The 27,506-nt window shown below is 31.4% G+C and overlaps 1 protein-coding gene across 1 annotated transcript; it reads right to left on the bottom strand.

Moving 5' to 3' along the window:
• Window positions 1-422: 422 nt before the first annotated feature.
• LOC145305376 (calcium/calmodulin-dependent protein kinase type 1D-like) lies at window positions 423-18,360 on the bottom strand. The gene is made up of 8 exons (XM_080146993.1): window positions 18,275-18,360; window positions 6,586-6,637; window positions 4,245-4,349; window positions 3,713-3,769; window positions 3,407-3,440; window positions 3,005-3,051; window positions 790-853; window positions 423-529 (listed from the first exon to the last, which is right to left on the bottom strand). Exons 1-8 carry the CDS (start codon window positions 18,337-18,339, stop codon window positions 423-425), a joined length of 531 nt encoding a protein of 176 aa, XP_080003119.1. The 5' UTR covers window positions 18,340-18,360.
• Between the last annotated feature and the right edge of the window lie 9,146 nt (window positions 18,361-27,506).

Here is a 27,506-nt window from a genome sequence, read left to right as displayed (position 1 = left end):
CCACTTCTTTATTCTAAATTGTTTGTTTTTTGGTTAAAAACTTTGTATACTGCTAGTATGAAACAACCAATCAAGATTTATGAAAAGTATTCAAAGATTTTCAGCCAACAATTGTAATTCTTTATGATTTACAATACTTTTTTCCTTCCATTTTATTTATCACTTATTAAGATCATACTCTTGCAATAGATGCAACTTTAAAATGTGTTTTCTCCTTCAAATCAGTAAAACAAATGTTGTTTAAGGTTTGTATCAAGGAGAGAAATAACAATATCAACATAAGAGGAAATATTATCTCAACAACAACAAAAACAAACATAGTATAGACATTATTTAAAACACTTGACTCCCAAATAATAAAAAAAATCTTTTTATTTTGCTTGTGTTGGTTATACCTTATTCCTAGGTTAGGGGAATCTATCTTAATTGTAATAATAATTTTCCTGTAGGTTTTCTTCGTCCTGACTTGTAAACATGACATTGTTGGGCTTCACATCCAGGTGGACCATACGAGCATTGTGCATGTAATCTAAACATCAATTAATGGGTTAAGGTGCACTTTCTTTCCATCTGAATTATGATTGTAAAGTACCACTGTTTAGTAGAAAATCATTATAGGACCTATGAGAAGATTCCCTAGAAAGGAGTTATCGATCTCAATAATTTGCATTGGAATAGTTCTTTATTGGCATTTATTATAGAAAGCTTTTCTCGGATAAAAAATGTACAAATGTAAGAATAAAACCAGTTTTGTTAGCCTATATTGATTGTATCTGAAGTAAATCTTACCTAAAGCTTGTAAAATCTGTGAGGCGAAAATTTTGCACTTGTTTTCAGTTAGATGAAAGGTACTCTGAAATAAAAAATCCTTTTATGAAAGTAGCAGTCTGTCTGTGTGTCTGTAGCAAAACATTTAATTAACCTCAGGACCAATATGGCCCTTCTTATAAGGCTTGAGAAGATTTGGACATATTTTGTGGGAAGATACTTTTCTACATTTCTTAAATAAAATTTAAGGTAGGTCGTCTGCTCTCAACCTCTTTTCTTTGAAATATCTCAATAGGCTAATTACAGGATCCCATATTTTTTTTGCTGCTGTGCCTTATTTATGATGATCATAATTCTAAACCCACAGACAACCAACTATTTGATAGCACACTATTGTTAGAAGTCTTAACTATGCATGTTTATTTTAGGGTTGGCAATCCGAATCCGGTATCCGCCCAATTTTTAGCTAATTTTGGAATCCGAATCTGGAATCCGTTTTTTAATAGCGGATTCTTAATTGGTAGGCTAAAATCAGCGTCTTGAGTTTTTTCTTTTAACTCAGGCAAAGATTATCATCATTATATATAATATCTTTTAAATCTGGTTCGATTCTTGGAAGTGAATTACAGAGAACACCAAGAACATTAATTTTTAGGACATATGTAGCACTTAAATTTTTTAATTTAAAAAAAGGCCTTTTAAAATATTGCTAGAATCTGGAATCCGCCAAAAATAAGAATCCAGAATCCGCGGGAATCCACCTTTTTTTGGACGGATTCTTGAAAGAATCCGAATCCGGTCAAAAAATTTGACGGATTGCCATCCCTAGTTTATTTATATATGTAACCAAGCTCTGTTGCATGTATGTTGACTAAATTTGGCCAGGCACCCTTTTATTAAAAGACAAAATTTATTGTAGTATAAGTATACAATTGTTATAGAATGTTGATAATTTATAAGGAAATCTATAATAGTTTTAAATATTAATCAAATTTATTTGTTTCCTGCTAATATTCATTTATTTATTTCATTAAAAACTTTTCTAATTAAATATTATTGACTTTAAAAGTGGGTGTGTAAAGAAAACAATATTATACATTCATTTGGAACTCAAAAATAAGATGCGTAGATTTCTCAAATAACCAATAGTTAGAAATAATATTTTATACATTTAAAGTCAGACAAACTGGCATAGCCCGTCCTAGAGTTATTTTGCATGGAAACTCGTTTTTTTCTACATTAACTTTAATTTACCATACAGGTAAAATAAATTCACCAATCAGAAATGAGAATTTCGATTTTTTCTAAATGTTGGTTTTCCAGTGCAGTAGTATGATTTTGTCAAATAAGACTTTGAAGTAATAATCATAACATGTATCATTATAATGATAATTCTGACTGGCAGAAAACTTTGACACAACTTTAAAAATTATCTACACCTATTATTTATTAAAGGTTTTTAAAAATCCACAAATTTTTGTGAGCAAACAAATAAGAATATTATAATTCACAGTTAATAAAATATACTTAAAACAAAACATATAAAAACACCAGAGCTTACTGTAGGTCATTATGTTAGTTACATATGGTTATGATAAAGATGAATAGCCGTCTAGACTAAATTTAATAATAAAATAATGAGTATCCTTCAATTATTCTTTACTTATGTATTGAAACATAGGCGTGGTCTCGGAGGGATTCGAAGGGGGTGGGGGGGGGGGGGTGAGGTTGTCTGCCCTCCATCGACATTTTCTTTATGTGGGGGGTTGGAAGATGTAGTGTGAAGAACAAATAATTCTCTTCCCCCTTATCATTACCGTCCCCATGCCAAAACCAAGTGCACGCCCTTATCTTATAACAACAATATGAATAAAGAATTATTATTATAACAAATACTTTTTAAAAAAAAATATAATTTAGTAAATGCAAAGTTATAATAAATCATGCCTAATTGTTAAAGGAATCACAGCTGTAAATTTTATATGACTGCGCTTACTTTTTGAATTTCTAACCATTACTTTAAAGTTGTATTTAGTCAAATACGTTTTGTTTAAGTCTAGAAGAATATAATAACAAATTACACTATAAACCAAAAATTTTAATGAATCGTTTTTTTAAACTATTGCTGTTCAGTCAAGGATAATTCCCATGGAAATAATATATTTTTTTTTATGTAAATACATATATACTTTTTGTCGGGGGGGGGGGGGGTAACCTGCTACTTTGAAATATTTACCTGTGACAATGCTCTGAAAAGATCACAGCCAGCCAAATACTCAGTTACTAAAATATTTATATTCTTAGTTGACCAATCAGACACTAAAATGCGTCTAGCTTTAAAAACAATTATTGGCAGATGAACAATTTTGTTACAATTGATTAATGCAAGTGACAAAATATTTAAACAATACAATTTTATCTTCCAAAACCTTATTTCCAGAAATTTAACTTTTTAATTTTTTGGATGAACAGAAAAAGAGAGAGAGAGAGTTGTAGTACTAAATAAGATTAAATAATGAAGTTAGAGAAGTAGATTGTTTTATATACAGTAGAGAGAACCGGATTACAGTATTACAGACAAAAAAGAGACAGACAGACACAATCATTAATAAAGTTGCGCCTCCCTCATAACCATTACCTATAATACATTCATTCAGTCCTTCGAAATAATCCTGAAAAACAAAGATATTAATAGTTCTCAATTATAATTGGTAGTAAGTAACTTATCTTAACCTAAAATCCATCTTCCTAGCTTTGTATTCCTTACTTTTCCATAAATCCATTGTCCTATCCCTCTATCCCTGACTTACCCAAAAATCCTATTGTATAATCCTTATATTTCTGACTTTGGCTTATCCATATATCCCAGACTTACCCATAAATCTATTGTCTTATCCCTATTTATCCTATCTTCCATTCTTCTATCCTTATATTCCTGACTTACCCTGAAAGCTACGGTAGCATTACACTCAGATAGTCTTTTCAGCAATGCAACTTCAGTCTAAACATGAGAATATACATTATTCGTCAGTAAGTTTATTTTATTAATATGTTATGTTATGTTAAATATAAATCACATAAGTGGCATGCACAGGAATATGACTCTGGGCACCCATAAAATTTTCATACCCTCTGTACGATTTTTGAAAGCCACCTTAAACCAAAATCGATGGGGTGTGAGCTTTGGTGGTGTTTATTATAATAAACAACAAGAGGCGTATTATTTTAAAGTTAGGGGGATGTATACACCACTCTAGGTGTCCCAACATCTTCATAATCAACATTCTTAAAAGTAAAACAAGAGTCTTTTAAATGGTAAATTAACGCGCACTTATTTCACACATTCCTAAAAATTACGGAGGGAGACTTTTTTCCTGTGCTATTTTGGGAGGGTGTATCATGGGGTGTAGACCCTTAACTTGACATGTTGGTGGATACACCCCATTTTGTACGCTGCGGTTACTAGGTTTTCTTACCTTTGCGTTTTGTTTTAGAATGCGTAGAGCTTCTTCACTCTCCTCCACGTTTTCCTCGTTTTCTTTAGTTGATCTCAAATATTTGGCTGCATAGAATTTTCCTGTCTAAAATAAATTTTTTATTCCAATTTTTTTAAATAGCATGAAACCTACCCTGAAACTTGTTGAAATATAGGATAATTATCAGTCCTGCAGCTTAGTTTAGTTATTAACAGTTAATTTACGCATCCTATTATGGACAGCTTTCCGCGGATATTTAAATTAAAAATTAAAAACAAACAGGGCTAACAAAACTGTTTTCCATCTTATTATTTTTATTTTCGTTTTTGTGTTAAACTGTCTATAACACAATGTATACAATAGTATGGCTGAGAACTAATTCTAATCCTGCGGATAATTAATGATCTCGGAGCTATGCTGAAATAGTTATTTCTTGCATCGTATTATAAACAGCTTTCCGCGTATATAGAATTTAGATATATTCGTAGAAAACTGGATATAATACAATGCTAGACATAATTTTTTTGTATGGATAAGAACCGGTTCTAATCCATCAATAATTAATCAGTTTTGAATGAATACGAGAAATAATATTATAAAATTGAAGCTAAGATACTAAGCTTACTACTATTGGCTATTGTCTTATCTTTTGAGATCCATGTCGAAATCAACTCCTAAACTTTGAATAAACTAAAAGATGTAAAAGAAAATTATTTTCTCTTCAGCCAACAAAATCCAATTTATTTTGGAATTCAATTGTTAATTTAGGTTGAATCCAAATTGATTGATACTTATAGAATTTACTAACCCCCCAAAGCATCTAGGGGCTCTGCAATCTTAGGGTAAGAAAATAGTAGAAAAAAAGCCTTAAACCAAACCTAAGATTTAAATCTAAAAACAAAATAGCCTAAAACCATCTTAGATCCTATATAAAGCTTGAAAGAAAAACTCAATCAGTTCATTTCTTATTGGAATCTTAGGCTTCAGACATAAATTCTTAATTTATAATACAAAGTAGAATGATCTCTGTACATCTAAAGCTTAAAATTTTGGTTACCGCTAAATTACATCTTATCAATTACCAATATTCATATACTCATTTTTATGTATGGTTTTAGAAATAACATATTTGTAAATAAGTAGAAACATTTCCTGAAAAGTAGGCCTAGTCAGTGGTTAGGCTGATCTTTTGCCAGGATGGAAAGACAAACATTATTCTACTTTGTATTATACTAGCGGTTTCGCCCCTAGCCTCTAGGGGCTTCGCCCTATGAGGTAAGGGGATGTCAACCCTCCTATATAGAATTTGTTTAAAAAATAGGCTCTGCTACAGGCTGATGCCTAGTGCAGATTTGTTTTTTAAAAAATGGGCACTGCTGCAGGCTGATGCCCAGCCCTACAGGCTACCTAAAAAAAAGGATTGGAGGATTTTTTTGTTTTTTGGGGGTTGGGGGTGTCCCACCCTCCAAGAAAATAGCATAAAACCACCACAGGACCAATAGGTATATTCCCTGAAGAGTAGAATCCAATCAGTTCAGTGGTTACCGAAATCTTAAGCTTCAGACGGAGGGACAGACGGATGGATGGACAGACATCAAGCTACTTTGTATTATAGATATACTTATGCAGTAATTCTGCAAAATTGATCATCCTTATACTAAAGTAACAGGATGTCTGTGTGTTTGTGTGTTTGTCTGTGTGTTTGTACCAAAGGATCTCGCTAACCGCTGAACCGATCGGGTTCTCCTTAACAGGGTAGCTTCTCATAAGTCCCGGGAAGGTTTATAACTATTTTGGGGGAGGGTACCACCACCCTCCCAAGAGAAATGACAAAAAATCGAAATTTTTAAAAACTTATGGGAGACTTCAACGTCAAATAAAGAGGTATCGTACATAAAAAATTAACTTTAACAAACAAAAACATTTAAAGTGCCACTAGAGGCCTCTAGGGGCGTAGCCACTAGTGATCATATATAGCAATTTCTAGTAAATATTGTTGTCAAAGCTTCTCTATAACTGAAACCAAATAATGCTTATGATTGTTGGACATACAAACATTATATCAAAAGCCCACAAAATTACCCCTTCTATAAAATACAATTAGTATTTGAAACGTTTGGACACTCAACTTGATAATCAACCAATTAAAATTCAATAAAAGTTCCCAAAGTTGTTAAGCCCACGGATAAGAAAACGTTAATATAAGATTTTGGGGACTAGTGTAATAAACAGTCCATTGGCCACTTTCTCCCTGTAAAAACCCATTTTATTGAACAAATTATTCAATGTTCTGTACTGACCTAACCAAACATGCAGAGCAGCAAAGCTTCTGTAAAATTACCTCAATGTGTTCAACAAGATAAACCATTGCAAATCCACCGGTCCCCAACTTTCTAAAAATATTAAATGTATTGCATCAGAACTGTGGCTTCATGGTGCTCCCACGAAAGGCCTTGAGGAGTAGAATCAGGAACTTTTGTCCGTTTCAAAAAATCTCATTCCTAGCCTGAGAAAATCTCAAACTTGGACAATTCTCAATAAACTCTAAAAAATGATGGTCTTTTAGTCATTTCTAAGGCTAGGAAGTAGATATTTTGAAATGGACAAATTTTTTTGATTTTACTCCTCAAGGCCTTTCCTGGGAGCACCATGAAGCCATATTTCTGATGCAATGAATGTTTGACCTCCATAAAGTGGGCCTAAAAATTTCAAAGTGCTTGTCCCGTCGCAATTTTCGCATTACATAAAAAATATTTTGCATGGGTAATTTTTTTGCATAAATTAACCATATTTTGGCTTGGGGCCAATTTTTCTAATCCGGAACACTATAATATATATACATTAATGTTTTTTTTTATTACCTACGCAGTATTATATCATCGATTATTTTGTTTAATAATTTACATGTTTCAGCAGAAAATTACCATAAAGAGATTGAATTAACCATAAAAAAAATCAAATTATTGGTTGACATTTTCGTTCTACTAGATTGGTATGACATTTTGGCGTTATCCTCTTAGAAATTTTTTTTTTCAATTTTTTTCAATTTTGTACTCCCCTCCTCCCCCCCCCCCCCCCCCCCCGACTACCGACGAACAACTATTTTAGGTTAGGTTAGGTTTTAGGCTAGGGAGCCGAGCGCTGCGGCTAGGCAGGCAAGGGGGCCGAGCGCTGCGGCTAGGCAGGCAAGGGGGCCGAGCGCTGCGGCTAGGCAGGCTAGGGAGCCGAGCGCTGCGGCCAGAGTTCATAGTTCGCTGTCGGGGGGGGGGGGGGGGGGGAGTACTCAAATTTTCAATATTGAAAAAAAAATTTCTAAGAGGATAATACCGACATTTTAAGGTACAATAACATGTCAATTAAAATTTGTACTATCTCTGTTGCCTAGATGTAATAAAATTCCATCCGTCTTTTAATTGTGATGAAAAGTATTTTTTATGGAATTTGAAATTAATTTTTTCAAACAGATTATTAAAGAGTTTTCAATTATATTGATATACAATGAAATTTCAGGTGTGTTGTCAAGCATACCAGCCCCCCCCCCCCACCTTCCACCTTTTTTTTGAAATAAATAGAAAATAGGTTGGGGGTGCTTTTTTATTCTAAAAATCTTTTCTCAAAACAGGAAAAAGTTAATATAAAAGGTCTTTTTTTAAAATTGAGTTTAAATTTAGCCATTAGGAACAAAAGTCTACTAGAATGTAGAATCATAGACATGTTTTGAATTCTTTAAGCTCTAAAATGCGCTGTTGTTTTAAGAGATATAAGAAAACACGTGTTATAAATTTGATGCATATTTTACAGAGTATATGGACCTTTATAAGAACTTCTTTTCTATGATTTGTTAAAAAATAAGAAAAAGAACATTTTCGCCTAATCTAAATAAGAAAATTTCTGTTATAATAAAAAGCACAACAAAAATATATATTTATGGTAAGATTTTCATTATAATAGATTTATTACACTAGATAGTTAATCAGACACAATAATCAAATCCAAAATTTTAAAAAATCTAGCACACAAAGTTTTCTTTATAGCTACATATTTAGCTACATATGATTTAATCACATAATATAAATGCCGAAATTTTGGATAATTTGAAAAATTGTAAAAAATATCCCAACAATTTTTTTGTTTGTAAAATCTATCAAATTAGAAATTATTTAGGATTAGAATTACGTGGATTTTACAAGAAGTGGTTGGAACATTTTTTACAATTTTTTATTTAAAAAAATTTTTTTTTAGGTAAGGATATATGGTTATGGGGGCCAAGCGCTTTGGCCATAATCACTATTGACAGTTGAGGCTATTTTCCATAGGTAAATATCCTGAGGCTATTTTGTCTAAGTTCCGTTTAATTAAGAGTATTAATCATCTAGCCTACCAGTACCTATATTTATTGTATACATTATCACAAAAAATAATTTCCATTTTGTACTAAAATGTGTACAGTGTCTAACCATTAATGTGGTCATACTGTTTTGCTATTGTTCCAATTAAGAGATTCATCACACATACTTTTTACTGTCTATATTTTATTGTCTAATCTATCCTGCACAAAAATAAATACTGTTCTGTTCTAAAGTGTGTACTTATCTAACCAATAATATGGTCGTACTGTTTCTTCACGATGATGCTATTGGTCCAATTTAGGCCAAGGGATAGATCATCTAGGTTCTCTTTTTGTTCTCAATATTAACTATTGTGTAATAACCTAGTGCAAGTGGCATGGGAATAAAGAAATATAATTGGAAAATGAAGTTTCCTAGTCCAGTAATGACTAGGACAAACTTAACAAGAATGAAAATAACCACCATAGATACATAGTATGGAAAATATGTACAAAAGTAGTTTTTGATTATGTTAGACTAGATAAGGGCTAAATGAGATAGAAAGGTTTTAACTCCCTCCGGGGGCAAAAAATGTAATGTAAGGTGGAGGTTTTTAAATTGAAAGGAATGATTTGAGAATAAAGAAAATCAGCTAGAATGCAGTAAAAATATTTGGTAATCATGAATTTAACAAAAACATTAAATTGAGTTAGAAATCAATTTAGATATTATAGAGAAGCTACGGTCATAAAAAGAGAAAATAATAATCTATGAAAACAATCAAAAAGTTTTTAGTTTCATGAACTCGATATTATTGAGTAGGTGGATCCAAGAAATTAATAAACAAGGATGACACTCACAAGTAGCGGGGAAACAAAAAACTAAAATTTGAAAGCTAATTTGACTAAATCCATGACACCTTTCTAAAATAGAGAACTCTATCGGTTCAGTTGTTAGCGAAATCTTTAACAGTTGTTGCTTGTTTTTTTTTATGGTATGGCTCAGAACCTGTATTAATCTAAAGGAAATGAATCAAATTAGAAGCCATACTATAAATTAAATTGTGTATTTAAAGAAGCTATTCTATAGTTTACTTTGTCTGTATGTCAATCTGCCCGTCCGCAACGATATTTTCAAAATATATTTTTTTAGTTATTCAAGATGGACAGCTGATTATGTTGTGATGATTCCCAATACCCATGAGCATCTAGTATGTAATTTACTTTGTCTGTCGGTCTGTCAGTCATGCTACGAAATATAAATATCAAAGATCTAAAAGATTTTAGAAAATGTTTCTTAAATCTCCTTGTCCGTATTCCCATCAATGATATGTGTGCTTCGCTAATTATGTATGTTGTTATCCGTGTAATCATAATTCCCAAATTTCTAATGAATCATAGATACTTGTAAACTGAAAAAGGTCATAAAAATCAGGACTTTCCACTTATTAACTTACAAAAAAAGTTAATAGTTTTATTGGTATTATCCCATTAAATAGCATAACCCATTTCTCTCCCCCACACTCATCTGCTTCATTTGAAATTTAAATTAAGCTGTATTAATATCACATTTTGGAGAACTATCCTAATTTATATTGGTCATTGACTGGGTGATGAAGAAAACCACAGAGGACAAAAAACGTGGTCTCCAGCTGGGCATACTAGGACACCTAGAGGATCTGGACTTTGCTGATGACCTGGCACTGATTTCAGAAACAATCAAACATCTACAAGCTAAAACAGATAGACTAGTCAAATATGCAGGACAAGTCGGGCTCTTTGTTAATGTCAAGAAGACCGAAATTATGAATATACCTACAAACCCTGATCAAAATGTAACAATAAATGGTGAACAATTGAAACAAAGCAACAAATTCACCTATCTGGGGAGTGTTATCAGCAGCGAAAATGGCTCAAAAGCTGATATTAAGACCAGGATTGATAAGGCTAGGGTTGCTTTCAACAGTCTACACAACGTTTGGAATTCAAAGAAACTTGCTCTGAAAACAAAAATCAGACTTTACAACAGTAATGTGAAATCAGTTCTTCTTTATGGAGCTGAATGCTGGAGAACTGTGAAAACTGAAACAAATCAACTTAATGCATTTCACAATAGCTGCCTAAGAAGAATTTGCAAAATATTTTGGCCAAACAAAATATCAAACATTGAGCTGTATGCTAAGACCAAGTGCAATAGTATTGAAGCAGAAGTGAAATATAAAAGACTAAGGTGGCTAGGACATGTGCTCAGAATGGAACAAAATAGGATTCCAAAAAAGTGCTTAAATTGGAACCCCACCACTGGTAAACGTAAACGGGGACAACCAAAAATGACCTGGAGGCGGAGCACTGAAAAGGACCTCTTTAATTTGGAATTAACATGGGGAGAAGCTGAAGCACTTGCCAAAAAAAGGAATTCATGGAGGAACAAGGTGTCCGTATTCTCTGGACTTAACAGTCAAAAAGAGAGATGCGCCTGATGATGATGATGATCCTAATTGGGTACTAGCAAAAAGTTCATTAATCTGAAGAAAATTAAAAAAAATATTATAAATAGTAAAGGGGTATAATCCATGGATTTAAAGGGATAAGACAATGCTCGATAAATTATGTGCACCCCTCAATTTTGATAAAACAAGAACCTTTGGATACCAGTAAAATTTACAGCAATAAATCCACTATCCCCTCCCGTCTAAATATGGTTACATAGCTGAACTAATATCTTTAAAAGTTTTATTCTTGTTTGTTTGACATTAACAAAACGTTCGAAAAAGTAACTGGTAGTAATTTTAGTCAAGTACTTTTAAATAAACTAGCGGCTTCGCCCCTAGCCTCTAGGGGCTTTGCCCCAAGAGGTTTTATCAAACTAATTTTCGTGTTTTAGATTTAAAAAAAAAGTTTTTTTTTTTTTTGGGGGGGGGATTTTTCATTTTTTGGGGGGTTAGGGGTGCCCCCCCCCCCCCCCCCCAAGAAAATAGTTATAAACCTTTCCAGGACCTTTGAGAAGCTAACCTGTAAAGGAGAACCCGATCGGTTCAGCGGTTAGCGAGATCCTTCGCTACAAACAGACAGACAGACAAACAAACAAATAGACAGATAAACATCGTTCTACTTTGTATTATAGATATCCTTTTTATGGTTAGGGAAACTTTGCATATTGTTTATAAATAACAAATTTAAAACGTTTTTAATATTTTTTATTGCATAATACATTATTGAGCTTACTTGATTTGAAAGTCAAAAATAGCTATAGATGATATGCCATGTAGCTTATCTTTAAAAGGCAATCTAAGTTAATAAATTGAAAGTATAAAATCCGTAAGTTCAAGGGGCAATGCCTTGCTCGAACACTGTAAGGGCTCTCATACACAAGTTTGGCATTTAAACGGTTGGCTGTTTTTAGGCAGTAAATGGTCATTATACAAAAGAGGCGACAACTTTTATTAAACTATGAGCCCCACTCTAATTAGAAAGGTAGTAATTTAATATCTTTAGCTTTACGCGACCTTTCACATTCAAGGACATACTCGAACATGCATTTTACCAAAAAAAGGTTGGTTATCAATCAAAATGCAGTCTCCAGCAACAGTTATTTTTCTGTGGAATTAAAATGCAGTACAATATGCGAATACAGTTTTATAATAGAAAAAGACCAATTTCCAATATTTTTAGACAGTTGAGGGAATTGGAATAATATTCAGCAATTTCATTTATCCATAAACCCCCATATTCAGGGAGCTTAAGGACTAAGACAATGGTCAATTATTTGTTAAACACCCCCAGTTATGTGAAACATAATAAACCCTTTGGTAGTTTTAAAGTATTGATGTAAATGTTTAAATATTGAAAGTTTGTACAACCCAATCAAGATATAATAAAAGTCCCTTTGTTATAAAGCCGACGAATGAGCTATCATAAAACTTTGGGAACTAGAATAATTTTCCTTGTCATCTAAGGGTTTGGACGGACACCTATCAAGTTGTCTGCAATACATTCCTCTAAAGCTCACACAAGTCTAAGCCCTTTAACTTTAGTATATGAGGGGTATCAAAACCTTGCGCAAACCACTTGTTTAATCTATGAAAAATTAGTTTCTCGTATTCATTCGAATCCGGTGGATAGGAACCGGTTCTCATCCATACGAAAAAACTATGTCTAGCATCGTATTATAAACGGCCTTCTACGAATATAAAAATGTACAATCATTCTATATCCGCGGAAAGCCGTTTATAATACGATGAAAGAAATAACTATTACGAGATGTATGCAATAACTTTTTGTTCTTCAGAATAACTGTCCCAGGGACCTTTGGTTGCATTTATGTGTCAGGGTAGTTTGCAATTCAATAGTGGCGTTCTCTGGATTCTTAAAGTATAATCACTCTATACAAATTGAAAGGAAATATAAATGTTTATATTGTTCACAAGACGTTGTACTCAGGGCGAGGGAACATTGTGCTGTTTATTGCACTAGTCCCCAACGTTTTCTTTTTCGTTGGCTCATTACTATGGGGACTTTGATTTGTTGGTTTAACATAAACAAAACTTTTAAAAAACTTAGAACATTAGGTTATTGTACTATTTATTAATCTGATTTTTTAAATACTGATTCATAGGACAACAAAGTACAATATTAAAAGCGAAGTATCTCTATAATCAAGTCATAAAAATGTAAGTATGTCCATAAACATTATCCTGTATCCAGCAGTTTTTACTTATAATTTTGCTTCGACTCTTATATATTTATATTCTGATTATTCAGTTCTGACACTATACAAGTGTTAATGTCCGTTGTAGGGTTAGGCCGGATATCCGGTGTGGCCGGATATCCGGTGTGGCCGGATAGTTTCAATATCCGGTATCCGAATATCCGGTGTGGCCGGATATCCGGCCGGATAGTTTCAATATCCGGTATCCGGATATCCGGTGTTGCCGGTGTTGCCGGATATCCGGCCGGATATCCGGCCCAACCCTAGTCCGTTGTCCTACCGTTTCAGTGCTTCGCTTTTATGGAGTTTGTCATCCTTGTTTTTCTTTTACTTAATGTATATATATCTTTTCATAGTATTTTATTTTTCAATTTTAATGGTTAAGAAAGTATTAATATCAGACTACAAAAACCTTTAAATTAAATTTAAATTTTGTGTTATGTTTTCGTTTGTAAATGCATTTTTATTTATAGACTTGTGGTAAAGCAAAATTAGACATGTATTCTTTTAAAGAGAAACTTGAAAATTATTTTAAGAGCTGAATCGATGTGGTTCTCCTTTATAGTGAAACTTCTTAAAGGTCCTGGGAAGGTTTATAAGCATTTTGGGGGAGTTTATCTTAACCTTCCTAAGAGAAATTGCCCTTAGAAAAAATGCTTCCCCCACACTCTAAAAAACAACACTCATTTCCAGTTCCGTTTAAAATTGTGAGGTCAAGGGGCGACTCCACCCCCCCTCCCCCATTTCCTCAATTGTCCTTAAAGGCCTCTAGGGGCGTAACAGCTAGTCAATATTCAACCAGGGATACGACATTAGAAAATAAATATACCCAATGACAATTACCCCTTTTTAAGGTAAAATAAATGATTGAAAAGTTTAATCACAACAATAAAGAATTAATACTAGCACCTAACATGTTTATAAGACTCTGGGTACCTGTATGATTTAAATTATAATATTTTTATTACAAGTCCTGATATTAAAGTGCAACCTAAATGTTTCCCAGAAATTTCTTGGAGTGCAATATTGCACTATTTGAGAACAAGGATAATTTTGTTCAACAAAGTATAAGATTTAAATAATTACAGAATCATTTTATGCTATTATTATATTATTTCTGTTGTATATGAAAAAAATGCCTACTTGCGGCAAAATAGTTTTTATATTGGCATTTTTGCAATTCCAATGACTTTTATTGACTTTATAGTTTCATAAGTTGGTAATAGCTGACATAAAACCGACATAGTCGATAGTCTAATGACATAACAATATCGCTTATATAGAGTAGGGCAATTAAGGGCAGGAAAATAGCCTAAAACCACCCCAAGGCATTAATAAGGCTTTTCTGCAATGTGCAACTAATTAAACTACATGATCTTTAGCGTCAGACAAAAAACCTTACTATTTTTATCATATATATGCGGAATTGAAAGATCACTGCTATTAATATTATTTTTGATTTAATGAAAAATTGCAAAAATCATTGTTTTTTTTATTAAATAGTAAAAGTAATCATTTTGTTCAATCATAAATTTCTTGCCTCTATTAATCTAGAACTTTCCACTAAGTTAATGGAAATAAAAACTTAGATGTGCTCTTTGGGTTATTTTGAAAGCCAATAAACTTAAAAAGATTAAGAAATAGAAAAAGTTTAAAAATTAGATGAGAAAAAAACATTACACAAAGTCTCATTTTGATGTTCCCATGTTTAATAAAAACTGAACATTTGATTAATTATATATGTATGTTTGTCAATACAGTATTTTTATGCTTTGTTACTTGACATTGGATGTTGTCATTCTTGTTTTTCGTATTTTTTAAAGACCACTGAATATTTGCACTCATTCATGTCTGTCAATCTATGATTTTTTGTTCCTCGCAACTCATGGATGTAGTCATCCTTGTTTTATATTTTTACACAATTTTACAACGACCCCAAACATAGCAGCTTCATAAAAAAAGTGAATCAAAGTTGTCTGATTAAAGTTTGGCTAGTCAATAAAACTTTAACTTTTCTTTCCGCCGGGTTGGGAAAGAGAAATCAATCTGTTAAAATATTGACATTACAGAGCAGCAAAGATTTATTTATAAGTTTTTTTTAAACCTGTGCAAAAAATAGCCAAACCCTACCAGGACTAAAACAATTTAATCTAAAAATTTCATCAAATGTTTCAGCTGTTCACATGATTTTACTGGACATTTTTTTCTTCTACTTTAATACATAAAATCGCTTATAAGAATATATTTCTGTGCTAATAAAGCACGTGGCAAAATAAAGGAACCTATTCCAATGTTTTATAGTAATTGACCCTTAACTTTAATGTTAGTTTTGTTATTTGTGTCATCGCCCCCAGCCATCAGTCGGGATTACCTCATATTTATTATTTTTTGTTTGAAACAAGAATAAAACTATAATTTTTTTTATATAAGACTGCAGAGATAGGGGATAACATATGCTTTGCTTAAACCTGCCAAGAAATGATTTTAATCTTCAGAAAGAAATTCTGCTAATTCATATTATAGAATATCGAAGCATTAAATTATAATTAGCGGCTGCGCCCCAACCATTTTTTTCCTGAAGGGGGAACGATGGACTGTAAATAATTCTTCCAAACTTTATAAACTGGTTTCTGAATTGGAAGGATTAGTTCACGTTCATGGAAAATAAAGAGCAGAATCCCCCCAAAATTTTTTTTAAATGGATATAATAATCTATACACAAAAATGTTCTAACTGTTCATTTATCTACAGCAATCTATCTTAAGCTAAGTTTATTTTTACCTTTTTTCAATTAATATTTATTGCAGAGTAGCTGAGTAGCCCCGAGGGAGTAATCATGCAGTAGTTGGACATAACAAGGATGATAACATCCAGTCCATGAAATCCCAGCAAAAAGGAAAAACAAACATTAACAAATATAGAGTGAATGACCCCTGATGGTAAAAATAGAAGAAGAAATATGATATATTCCTGATAATTGTTTAATATACTAAATGCCTAAAATAGCCGTGCGTACTTTTACAGATGTTAATAAAGAGATACTAATTAAGTGTTGTCTTTGGCTATTTGTAAGGGATGGACTATCTATAAGTAAATAAAAGCTTCACTATCAAAGATACTCATTTTTACAGAAATAAGAAATTACATTCATCAATTTGAGATGAAGATAATTTTATTTAGTTCTTTATATTCATGACGTCAAATGATAATCGCACACACCCACACACAAACATAACATACACCCACAAACACACACACACTGAAAAGTGGTGTAAAGTTTCATTCCATGTCCATAACAAATATCTAAAAAAATATCTAGACACTGTCAAAAAATATTCATTTGACCTAAAAAATCTGTATGTTTCATCTACTTCCAAACAAGACCGACTGTGGTCATAACAGTTTTTGAACAACAAAATACCAGTTTCCTTGCTTTTTTAGTGGCTTTTGGACGAAGACCAAACTGCACAACTTTTGCACCACTTTTGACGTCATATTCTCCATCTCTTTTTTAGGGGTTTTCTTTCCCACTTCTTCTCTCATCTTCCTCATTATATGACATCACAGGAATCAAAAGTGACACAAAAGTTATGCAGTTTGGTCTTCGCCTGACTTTTGTATTCCTATTTTGACCTTTAACATCGCTACCTACTCCTAGCACTACACATTGCTTCAAATGTCTTGCTTGCTTCACCCTTGTGCAGGATAAATGCGCGAGAAACAATTGAGATGGCGCTTTGACTATAATGAGAGTTAAAATTCAAATTAAATAGGAACCATGGGTCAGAGCAAAAATTAAAAGAATTCAGTAAGATTAGATTTATAGAGATAACTGAATAGAAAGCAGCACTTAGTACTAAAACTTATAGAGTAGCTTCTCTTTAAAGATATCTTTCAACAATGTAGACTAAAACTTATAGAGTAGCTACACTTTTAAAGATATCTTTTAACAATGTAGACTGTAGGTAATTGGAAAATTTTGTATGAGTTATGAGTCCTTTATTGCATGTTAAATTATCCAATATTACTGAGGAAACAGCACTTTTATTATACTTTATGTGTATTTAGCTAAATTGTTAAGAACCATTCTTTTTAATGAAATAAAGCATATTTTAAATATTATTAAGAGAATACTTTTAGATAATAAATCATATAGTTTTCATTTCTTCAATTTTGTAAATTATTTTTTAACTTTTACCATTCAAATGAAATTATTAAATTTTTGTAAACGATAACTATACATGAAGAATACAAAGATCTATAATACCAATTTGATATAATCACTTTGAAATGACAGCCAAATTTTGAAGAAAAAAAATATGAAAGAATCTCATTCAAAACTCATAATTTTATATTCCTTTATGAAATTTGTGATACCTACCTACCTACATCAAGATGTGTTCTAGTCACCACAAAAAATCAGAAGATAAATGTATATGCAGAAAAAATAGGAAAATCCTATCTATAAATAATTATTACCTAGAAAATATTCAATTTATCTAATGTATAATACCTAGCTTTATAGCATTTTACATCAAGGTATTCTAATTTGCTAAAAAATAGGAAAATCATTTCGACAAGGTGATTTTACCTTGAAAATTTATAATCCTTTCTGAGTTATGTGATACTTACCTAGCTTGAGAACCTTTTAACAACAAGAAACTTTTTACCTTTAAAAGGGGGAGGTCATTTTCTAGTAAATTCCGTAAAGGTGTGTGTGTTATAAGGCCTAAAAATAGTAGTAGAACGATAAGGTGCTCTATATATTTGTATTCCCTATTGAATAGAACAATAGGGAGCACCTTATCGTTCTACTACTATTTTTAGGCCTTATAACACACACACCTTTACACACTTTTACGGAATTTACTAGAAAATGACCTCCCCCTTTATAATGTTTCTTAGATGTGTAATACCTTCAAACCTTTAACAACAAACTATTCTTTTCGCAAGAGAAAAGTCGATTTGCAAATCCTATCTATAAGTAAACTTTACCTGGAAAATTTATAATCTTTCCTGAGTTGTGTGATAGGCTTCACCTCCTCATCCTCAGTTGTCATTTTTTATTAATTTTTTTTCCTGAAAGTTTTAAGTTTTTGAAAATTGACAAAAGTCTAAAGAGGGCTATTTTTAGACTTCATCCATGTTAAAACTTTGTCAACATGCAATAGACAATATATTTCAAAAGAAGGGATTCTGGGGGATCTTGGACAAAATAGCTTTGGACAAAGTAGCTTTGGACAAAGTAGCTTCAGGACAAAGTAGCTTCAGGACAAAGTAGCTTCAGGACAAAGTAGCTTCAGGACATTTACTTAAGAAAAGTAGCTTCCTGAAGCTACTTTGTCCGAAGCTACTTTGTTTGAAGCTACTTTGTCCGAAGCTACTTTGTCCAAGATCCATTCTGGGGGGTTAGTTTTTTCCTTTGATTATTTAACCCTTCTACCCTTCCCTTTTTGTTTTTAATTTGTTTAAAAAACAATGAGAAGGGGGTTTCAGTTATCAATAGGTTCGTATATAGAATTACAAGATGTTACAACACCTGGCACCAATCCTTATTTTATAAAGAAACTAATCAAAAAGTTTTATAGTTTTAAAGACTCATATAAGCATATTCATAAACTAAAAGAAATAAGTTTCACAAATTAATCAATTTCTTTTTAAATGAATAACAAAAGCAATTATGTCCATAATTAGAAGAGCCTCAATAATCTAATAATGATTTTTAAAAAAAAATTACAAAGCTTTGATAAAGTTATTATTTATATTAAAATGTAGGAGAAATTGTAATGCTCCAAATTAAATGTGTGGTCTTGATTTCAATAGAATATCATCAAATATTATTCATTTTCTGTTAGCAATCTAGCCTTTGAGTTTCCTTAGCCTCACATATGCCTAAAAGATTCCTAACACCTAGGCTTAGGCTAGGAGCGATTCTAGGAAGTAGCCTCATTCAGCCACAACCATCTTACTAAATAGTCAACAAAAACATTAAAATCTCCTGTCTATATAACGCTGACAAGGCAGCTTATATTGCCTTATAAAAAATGACGTCATACAATACAAATGACCAATGATAGGCCAGCATACATTTGGTGGATTGAAATGTATTCTGGCCTTTCATTGTTCATTTGTATTGTATGGTGCAATTTTTATAAGGCAATATTAGCTGCTTCAAGACAGCTTCAAGTTTGACATTGATAAAAGAGTATCTCTATCACAAGCACGATTTCGTCTTTTTAACAGTTTACTGTAATTTAGACGGACAAACCCCCTTGTTATAGATTAGCTTCACTGCAAAAAAATGAAACGAAATTAAGAGTATACAGTTTATTAACTAAATTGCATAAGTTGTATAAATTGCATTTAAAATTGGTTTAATTGCTAAGCTTGCTATTTATAAACCACTTATTATGAAATCAGGGAGCAGGAAACAATTAATAATAATTAAAATCTTACCAAAATATGTGTTTGTTAGCTTAAAAATTTTGATAGGGAAAGGGTACTTTAATATTTATTAATCATCAATTCTTTTTACCCTATGTATAGTTTTAATCACTTTTGTTTCTTTTATCTTGAAAAATATAATATTGTCGTCCATTGTCTTATCACCATATCCTTAGAAAATGCTTATTGAATGAAAAACTTTTTGTACAGATAAACTTAATTTATTTAAACGTAACATTTATGAAAGAGAATTAAAAAATATATATAATCTTTTTATATAAAGTAGTAAGCTTTTTTTTGTTAGCTGCGAAGGATCTCACTAACCCCTGAACCGATATGATCCTTTTTGATAGTGAAGCTTATAATAGGTTCTTATGTTTTAGGGCTACTTTTAATTTTATATAAAGTAGTAAGCTTTTTTTGTTAGCCGCGAAGGATCTCACTAACCCCTGAACCGATATGATCCTTTTTGATAGTGAAGCTTCTTAAGGTTCTAGGTCCTAGAAAATAAAAGGTCCGGGTATGGTTTTAGTCTATTTTTCTGCCCTTCCATATCCCCTCCAATATAGAGCACCTAGATGCTAGGGGCACAGCGCTAGTAATATATAAGGAGTCAGGTTTTTGTATGTTGTTGTTATAGTAGCCCTGATTCTCTGAAGTTAGGATTCATATGCACACGGAGATTAGTTGTGAACTTCCTTTGGCCAATCTTTAGATTGGTTTGCTTCGCCCATAGCTGAATGTTAATTTTCAAGCTGACCCGCAATTCTCGTGGAAGCTACTCAATTATTACATCTCTTTTTGTATGTCCGTTAAGTAATAACTGATGATTTCTCTAAACAGAATTGAGTTCTCGGAAAGCTTTACATAAGTAACAGATTCACTTTAGACAATTGATTTCAAAATTGCAAAAGTCTCGAGACGATTTAAGGCCATTTTTCCTGAGTGGATTTTGTGTGAGATTCTCGCTTATCCTGATCGAATGTTTCTCCCAGCTGGGTGATGTAACGATACGTTTCATCCCCACTAATTACTTCAATCCATCCCCTCTCCTGCCCAATACAAAGGAGGAACGTATTAACCAACTTCTGAGGACTATATTAGCAACTAAATTATCGATTAAAATTCTCCTATCACAATATTCACACATTCTATATCCATAGGAGAAGCAATTTGGAAATTAATAATGAAAATATGAATGATTTCATACTAAAGAATAGTTGTTTCTCGCATCGTATTATAAACAGCTTTCCGCGGATATGAAATGTACAATTATAAGATTAAAACCATTTTTTTTTGCCCCGAGATGCCGAAGGCAATAGCTAAAAACTATTGTACATTTTTATATTTGTAGAAAACTGTACATATATAATACGATGCTAGACATAATTTTTTCGTATGGATGAGAACCGGTTCTAATCCATCGGATATAAAGTATGAACATTACATAAATTAATTGGGTCAAAAAAATATTGTTTATACTATGTTCTTATCTAAACAAAAAGGATGTCGACATCCATAAAAGCGAAGCTAGATTTACTTCATTGGAAGATGGGATTAATAAGGAGTATTTTTTACTGGTAATAATTTTTGGAATTTGAAAGCAAATTTTTTTTATTTTAATTTTTATTTATCGCATCGTATCATAGAAAGACAGCTTTCCGAGAATAGTAAAATGAATGTTAGAAGATTAATTCCAGCTTAATCTTATTTGTGGAAAATTATCTACAGTACGATATGGCTCAGAACCGGTTCTAATCCAGCTGATATTGACCGGTTTCGAAGCCATACTGAAGATTTGTAACTGATTATTTTTTTGTTTGAAATTAGTTTTTTAAATTGCTTTGCTACTTTTTACTTATTATATTTATCAATATATTGCAATGATAGTGCATGCAACGATATTATAGTACGTCCTGATTTAAAGTGGAAAAACCTATAACATCTATAAGCGCAGCATTTCTATAATATTTGTATGTTCGTACGTTCGTTTTAACCTATGATTTATGGACGTAAATATTCTTTTTGTGAAGCAGCCACCTACAATTAAGGTATTTAAGTTTTTTTTCTAATGACAAGTATCTTTTATTATATTAGTGTCTGTCTTTTACAAAGTTTTGCTTCGTTTCTTAAATTCTTATGGACTAATTTACAATATTGTCCTTGTTAATCTATTAAAGCAAGGTCAAACTTAATGACATAGGAAAATATGTTCATTTTTTATATTCTAATATGGTGCTCCTATAATAAAATAACATAAAACCAACATGCCCAAAATTATGATTAATATCCCTGAATATTGTTTGGTTTAGGCGTTTGTGAGATCTTTTTGGACAAACACACACAGACACAACTTAATAAAAAATTTGCCCTACTAATCGCTTAGTTGAGCTAAATTGTTTTTGTGAAAAATTCTCCAATATCACATAAAAAATCTACAAAAATTAAATAAAATCTTATGTTCATAACCCTTCTATGATTTTGTTTATTCTTGTATTATTATTATTGTAGATTTTTAATGTGATTTTGGTGGATTTATCACGAAAACAATTTTGCCCCACTAAGCGATTAGTGGGGCAAACATTTTTTTAAGAATCCACCTCAGTAGTTATTAAAATCTTAAGCTACAGAAAAAAATTACTACTTTATACATATACTAGAATTGGACAATAAGCTGTAACAAAATTTCCTCTTGTTTAAAATATTTTCTTTATATGTATCTTTCCAAATAGACGAAAACCATATTTTTAAAAGCGAAGCTTTTCTACAATTAGGGTCGGTCCGTACGCCCGTCCGTACGTCCGTCACAAACGGATAGTTTTTTAGTTAATTTAGGCATGTTAGAATTGTCCTATCGATTTCAAACTTTGCATGGGGATTCCTGTATTAATTAGGTACGATTTAGAAAGCGTAGCAACTCTAAAATCCATTTTAAACATGTTGATTTTTTTACTTTTTTAACAACAAATTTTTTTGTGATCTAATTATCCGATTGATCTGATTTTTGGTATGTTTATTCCTGGGACAACAAAGTATAATGTTTCAAGCGAAGCAACTCTATAATCAAGTCCTAAAAATGTAAGTATGTCCATAAACATTATCCTGTATCAAGCAGTTTTTCAACAAATTTACACTTACAATTTTGCTTTTATATTCTGATTATTCAGTTTTAACAATATAAGTGTTAATGTCCGTTTGTCCTACAGTTTCAGTGCTTCGCTTTTATGGATGTTGTCATCCTTGTTTAAGAATGATATTTAGTTAAATAACAAAATTTGTATTCTTTATCAAATCCTTGATGTCCCTACGTTTGATCGTGTTCTCATAGAATTAAAACAAGGACGATTTGGTACAAAAGTAATGTTTTTACAGAAATTAGTGAATAATTTGAAAAGTCAAGATCTTACGGGACATAGAACATTATAATATAAATTTATCTATACATCAAACTTTAAAAAAAACAAAAGTACCTCCAACTGCAGATCAAATTATTGGGAGAATATTTTGGGTAATGAAAGTTTGAACAACGAGGCCAATCAAGATTGAATTGAAGTTTTTAAGCTAAACAATTGAAAATTCGAGTTTATAAAACTTTGAGGACCATAAGGGGGGGGGGGGGGGAAGTTTGTACACTTATAGGAAATGAAATTCAGTACCAAAGTTTGGGAGGGTCGTATGGGCTTGTTTTTAAAGTTATCAACCTAATTCTTTTTGTAGGCTCTCTTATATGACTTGATATACACGGAAAACTTTGAAAATTGAATTTCGGTACTTTCCTTCTAGGGGCTTGTGGAGCAAAAGACCCCCCAAAACACTAAAAATATGAGTTCTGACCTTATTTTTAAAGATATCGACCTGATTTTTTCTTTATAATACTTTTTTAACATACCCGAATCAACAAACCATTACAGATTTCATTTTAGGACTTTCCTTCTAGGGGCTTGTGGAGCAAGAGACCCCCAAAACACAAAAATATGAGTACTGGGCTTATTTTTGAAGATATCGACCTGATTTTTTTTATAATACTTTTTTAACTTAACCGAAATAACGAACCATTACAGATTTTATTTTGGGACTTTCCTCTCAGGGGCTTATGGAGCAAGAGACCCCCAAAACACAAAAATATGAGTACTGGGCTTATTTTTGAAGATATCAACCTGCTTTTTTTTACATAAAAATAATATTTAAACATAACCGAATCTACGAACTATTACAGATTTCATTTTGGGACTTTCTTTCTACGGGCTTGTGGAGCAAAAGACCCCAAAAACACTAAAAATATGAGTTCTGAGCTTATTTTTAAAGATATCAACCTGATTTTTTATATAAAAATACTATTTTAACATAACCGAATCTACGAACCATTACAGATTTCATTTTGGGACTTTCCTTCTAGGGGCTTGTGGAGCAAAAGACCCCAAAAACACTAAAAATATGAGTTCTGACCTTATTTTTAAATATATCAACCTGATTTTTTTAGGAACACTTTTTTAAACATAACCGAACTAAGAAACCATTACAGATTTCATTTTGGGACTTTCCTTCTAGAAGCTAGTGGGGCAAAAGACCCCAAAAAAATATTTTTAGAGATATTGAGCTGATTTTTTTCATGAAAACTTTTTTCACATGTTTGAACTAGGTAGCCACTAATAATTTCATTTTGGCACTTTCCTTTTAGGGGAAAGTAGGGTAAAACACCTCCAAAACAAAATAAATTGAGTTCTCAGGTTATCTTTTAAATATGCTCAGAACTCATATTTTTAGTGTTTTAGGGGTCTTTTGCTCCACAAGCCCCTAGAAGGTAAGTCCCAAAATGAAATCCTTAATGGTTTCTTAGTTCGGTTATGTTAAAAAAGTATTATTTTAAAAAGATCAGGTTGATATCTTTAAAAATAATCTCAGAACTCATATTTTAGTGGTTTTGGAATCTTTGCTCCACTAGCCCCTAGAAGGAAAGTCCCAAAATAAAATCTGTAATGTTTTCTCAATTTGGTTATGTTAAAACAGTATTATTTTTTAAAAATCAGGTTGATATCTTAAAAAATAAGCTCAGAACTCATATTTTTAGTGTTTTTGGGGTCTTTTGCTCCACAAGCCCGTAGAAGGAAAGTCCTAAAATGAAATCTGTAATGGTTCGTAGATTCGGTTATGTTAAAATAGTATTTTTATATAAAAAATCAGGTTGATATCTTAAAAAAGAAGCCCACAACTTTTTACATTTTTACGTACTTAATTAACTAAGATATTTTATCAACAAGGTATATTTCACTAATTTGACATTTCAAATAGAGTATATATATGGTTAAACTTTGAGTGTGTTAAAAAGACTGGCTTCTTCTACAGGTAGTTTGTGCTTCCTTCTTGTCTGGTTGTCCGCACGCGCAGTATGCATGGTTGTGGTTTATATTTTTCGGAGGTGTTACAAAAGTTGTAACATGCTCCCCCCTCTTTATGAGGCCAACGAGGCAGGAACTTACAATCATTCAGTAACCTGGATTATCTTTTGTAGATTTAGAAGTTATTTTCAAAAGTCGTCTTCAACATAGTAAATGTTTTTGTTTTCAGGTTTCGATGACAATATGATGATTCAACCAAAATTGCAAGGTAGAAGCTCGCGGAAAATATGAATAATTTGAAGGAGAACTACAACGAACAATTGTGAAGAAGTGGCGCTGCTTCGTATCATTATGATTAGTTTATTACATAGTAAGCAATTACATATTACATATTACAAAATATTAAAAAATGTTAATCAATATCATTTTCTTAATCAAAGGGAAATATTTACTATTTGTATTTAATTGGTAATTGTCACTAAGCATAAAAAATATCAAAAGTAAATGATTTTGTAACTTTAATTTAATTGCAAAAAGTTGATTCAATTTTTCATTTTGAGTTTTCATTTATATTTAACATATTAAAATACATAGATCACATATTAACAAATGTTTTAAATTACATAAATTTTGTATTACAATTATCAGTGAATTATATTAATTTTGTATCATAATTACTGGCGAAAATGTTTGAATTGTTAAAGAAAATTTATTATTTTTGCAGTACTATGTAACACAATAAAAAATTAAGAACAAAGATAAATGAATGTCGCCAAAATTATAGTATATACGAATTGTTGATTATAATTATAATAAGAATTGAATATCATAATTATTGTTTTTTTTGTTTTGTTGATTTTCTTTATATTATAACCAAATAAAGTATGACAACTTGGTTATTATATTGATTTTTTCGTTTTGTTGATTTTCTTTTTATTAAACCAAATAAAGTATGACAACTTGGTTATTATATTGATTTTTTCGTTTTGTTGATTTTCTTTTTATTAAACCAAATAAAGTATGACAACTTGGTTATTATATTGATTCGAACAAGTATTTAATTATAAAGAATGGTTTATAATAATTTCTTCAATCGAATAAAGAAGGGATTATTGATTGATTTATTTTTCGATTCTATTAGCCAATTAAAGAATGAATTAACGGCTGACATGTTTTACAACAACTAGATAAAGTTTGAATTATCTTTTTATAATAATTATTCAATCGAATAAAGAAGGGATTATTGATTGATTTATAACTGATTATTAGCCAATTAAAGACTGAATTAACGGCTGATATATTTTACGCGATTTTATAAAGAGTGAATTATAAAATGTTGACGCAATTTTATAAAGAGTGAATTATAAAATGCCTAATTTAGGGACAGGTAAATAATATACCAGCTTTAATCATTTTATAAAGAGTGAATTATAAAATGTTGACGCAATTTTATAAAGAGTGAATTATAAAATGCCTAATTTAGGGACATGTCAATAAATACCAGCTTTAATATTTTATTCCTGATTAGGATTGACTTAAGGAGATATAAACACTGGTTCTTGTGTATTAGCTGGTGTATACATCGCACTCCTTCTTGTATATCTTAGGGACATTAACCCTATAACTTTATAATTTGAGCAAACACATTTGTAAAAAATGTAATAATATGGCGCTGATAAATGTTTGAGTAGAATCACCCCCCAGAGTGAGATGGTTTAACAGAAACCAGGTAATGTCTAGGTAAAAACCTCGAGAAAGGGCAAGGTTTGTAGATATTAATCATGCAGGCTTTGTCTAAAATTTTCGTCGTCAAAGGTTGTCTTGGATACCTTAATAGGAAACAAAAATAATTTAAAACTAGAAACTTGAAAAGCAAGATCTTATTATAAAATCTTATCTGGTATCTTTAAGCCATTTTTTTAAAAAAGAAAATCAAGACCATTAAAGAAGATAGGAACAGGGAAACTTAACTCCACTACTCATTTGATCTTTGAAATGAATTCAAAAATCACGTTTAATTTTATGTAATTGAAATGAAATATGTCTAATATTTATATACATGTGTATATTATGTGTATATACATGTATATATAATAAAAAAATGTAAAATGTTAGTGGTTTTGGAATCTTTGCTCCACTAGCCCCTAGAAGGAAAGTCCCAAAATAAAATCTGTAATGTTTTCTCAATTTGGTTATGTTAAAACAGTATTATTTTTTAAAAATCAGGTTGATATCTTAAAAAATAAGCTCAGAACTCATATTTTTATGATTTTTGGGGGTCTCTTGCTCCACAAGCCCATAGAAGGAAAGTCCCAAAATGAAATCTGTAATGAGTCGTAGATTCGGTTATGTTTAAATATTATTTTTATGTAAAAAAAGCAGGTTGATATCTTCAAAAATAAGCTCAGTACTCATATTTTTGTGTTTTGGGGTCTCTTGCTCCACAA

Source organism: Acartia tonsa, chromosome 14 (genome assembly GCF_053477335.1).
Source record: "Acartia tonsa isolate MP-2025a chromosome 14, ASM5347733v1, whole genome shotgun sequence".
Taxonomy (NCBI): Eukaryota; Metazoa; Arthropoda; class Copepoda; order Calanoida; family Acartiidae; genus Acartia; species Acartia tonsa.
This window is presented reverse-complemented; position numbering and strand designations above follow the sequence as displayed.

Bases quoted from the DNA above. Each gene is read 5' to 3' on its own strand.
- LOC145305376 (XM_080146993.1), bottom strand. From the start codon at position 18,339: ATGACAACTGAGGATGAGGAGGTGAAGCCTATCACACAACTCAGGAAA. The intron at 6,638-18,274 runs GTAAAGTTTACT...TAATATTTTTAG, and splicing joins AAAGATTATAAATTTTCCAG to AAAGTTGGGGACCGGTGGAT. The intron at 854-3,004 runs GTAAATATTTCA...TTTTTATTTCAG, and splicing joins TTTTCAGAGCATTGTCACAG to AGTACCTTTCATCTAACTGA.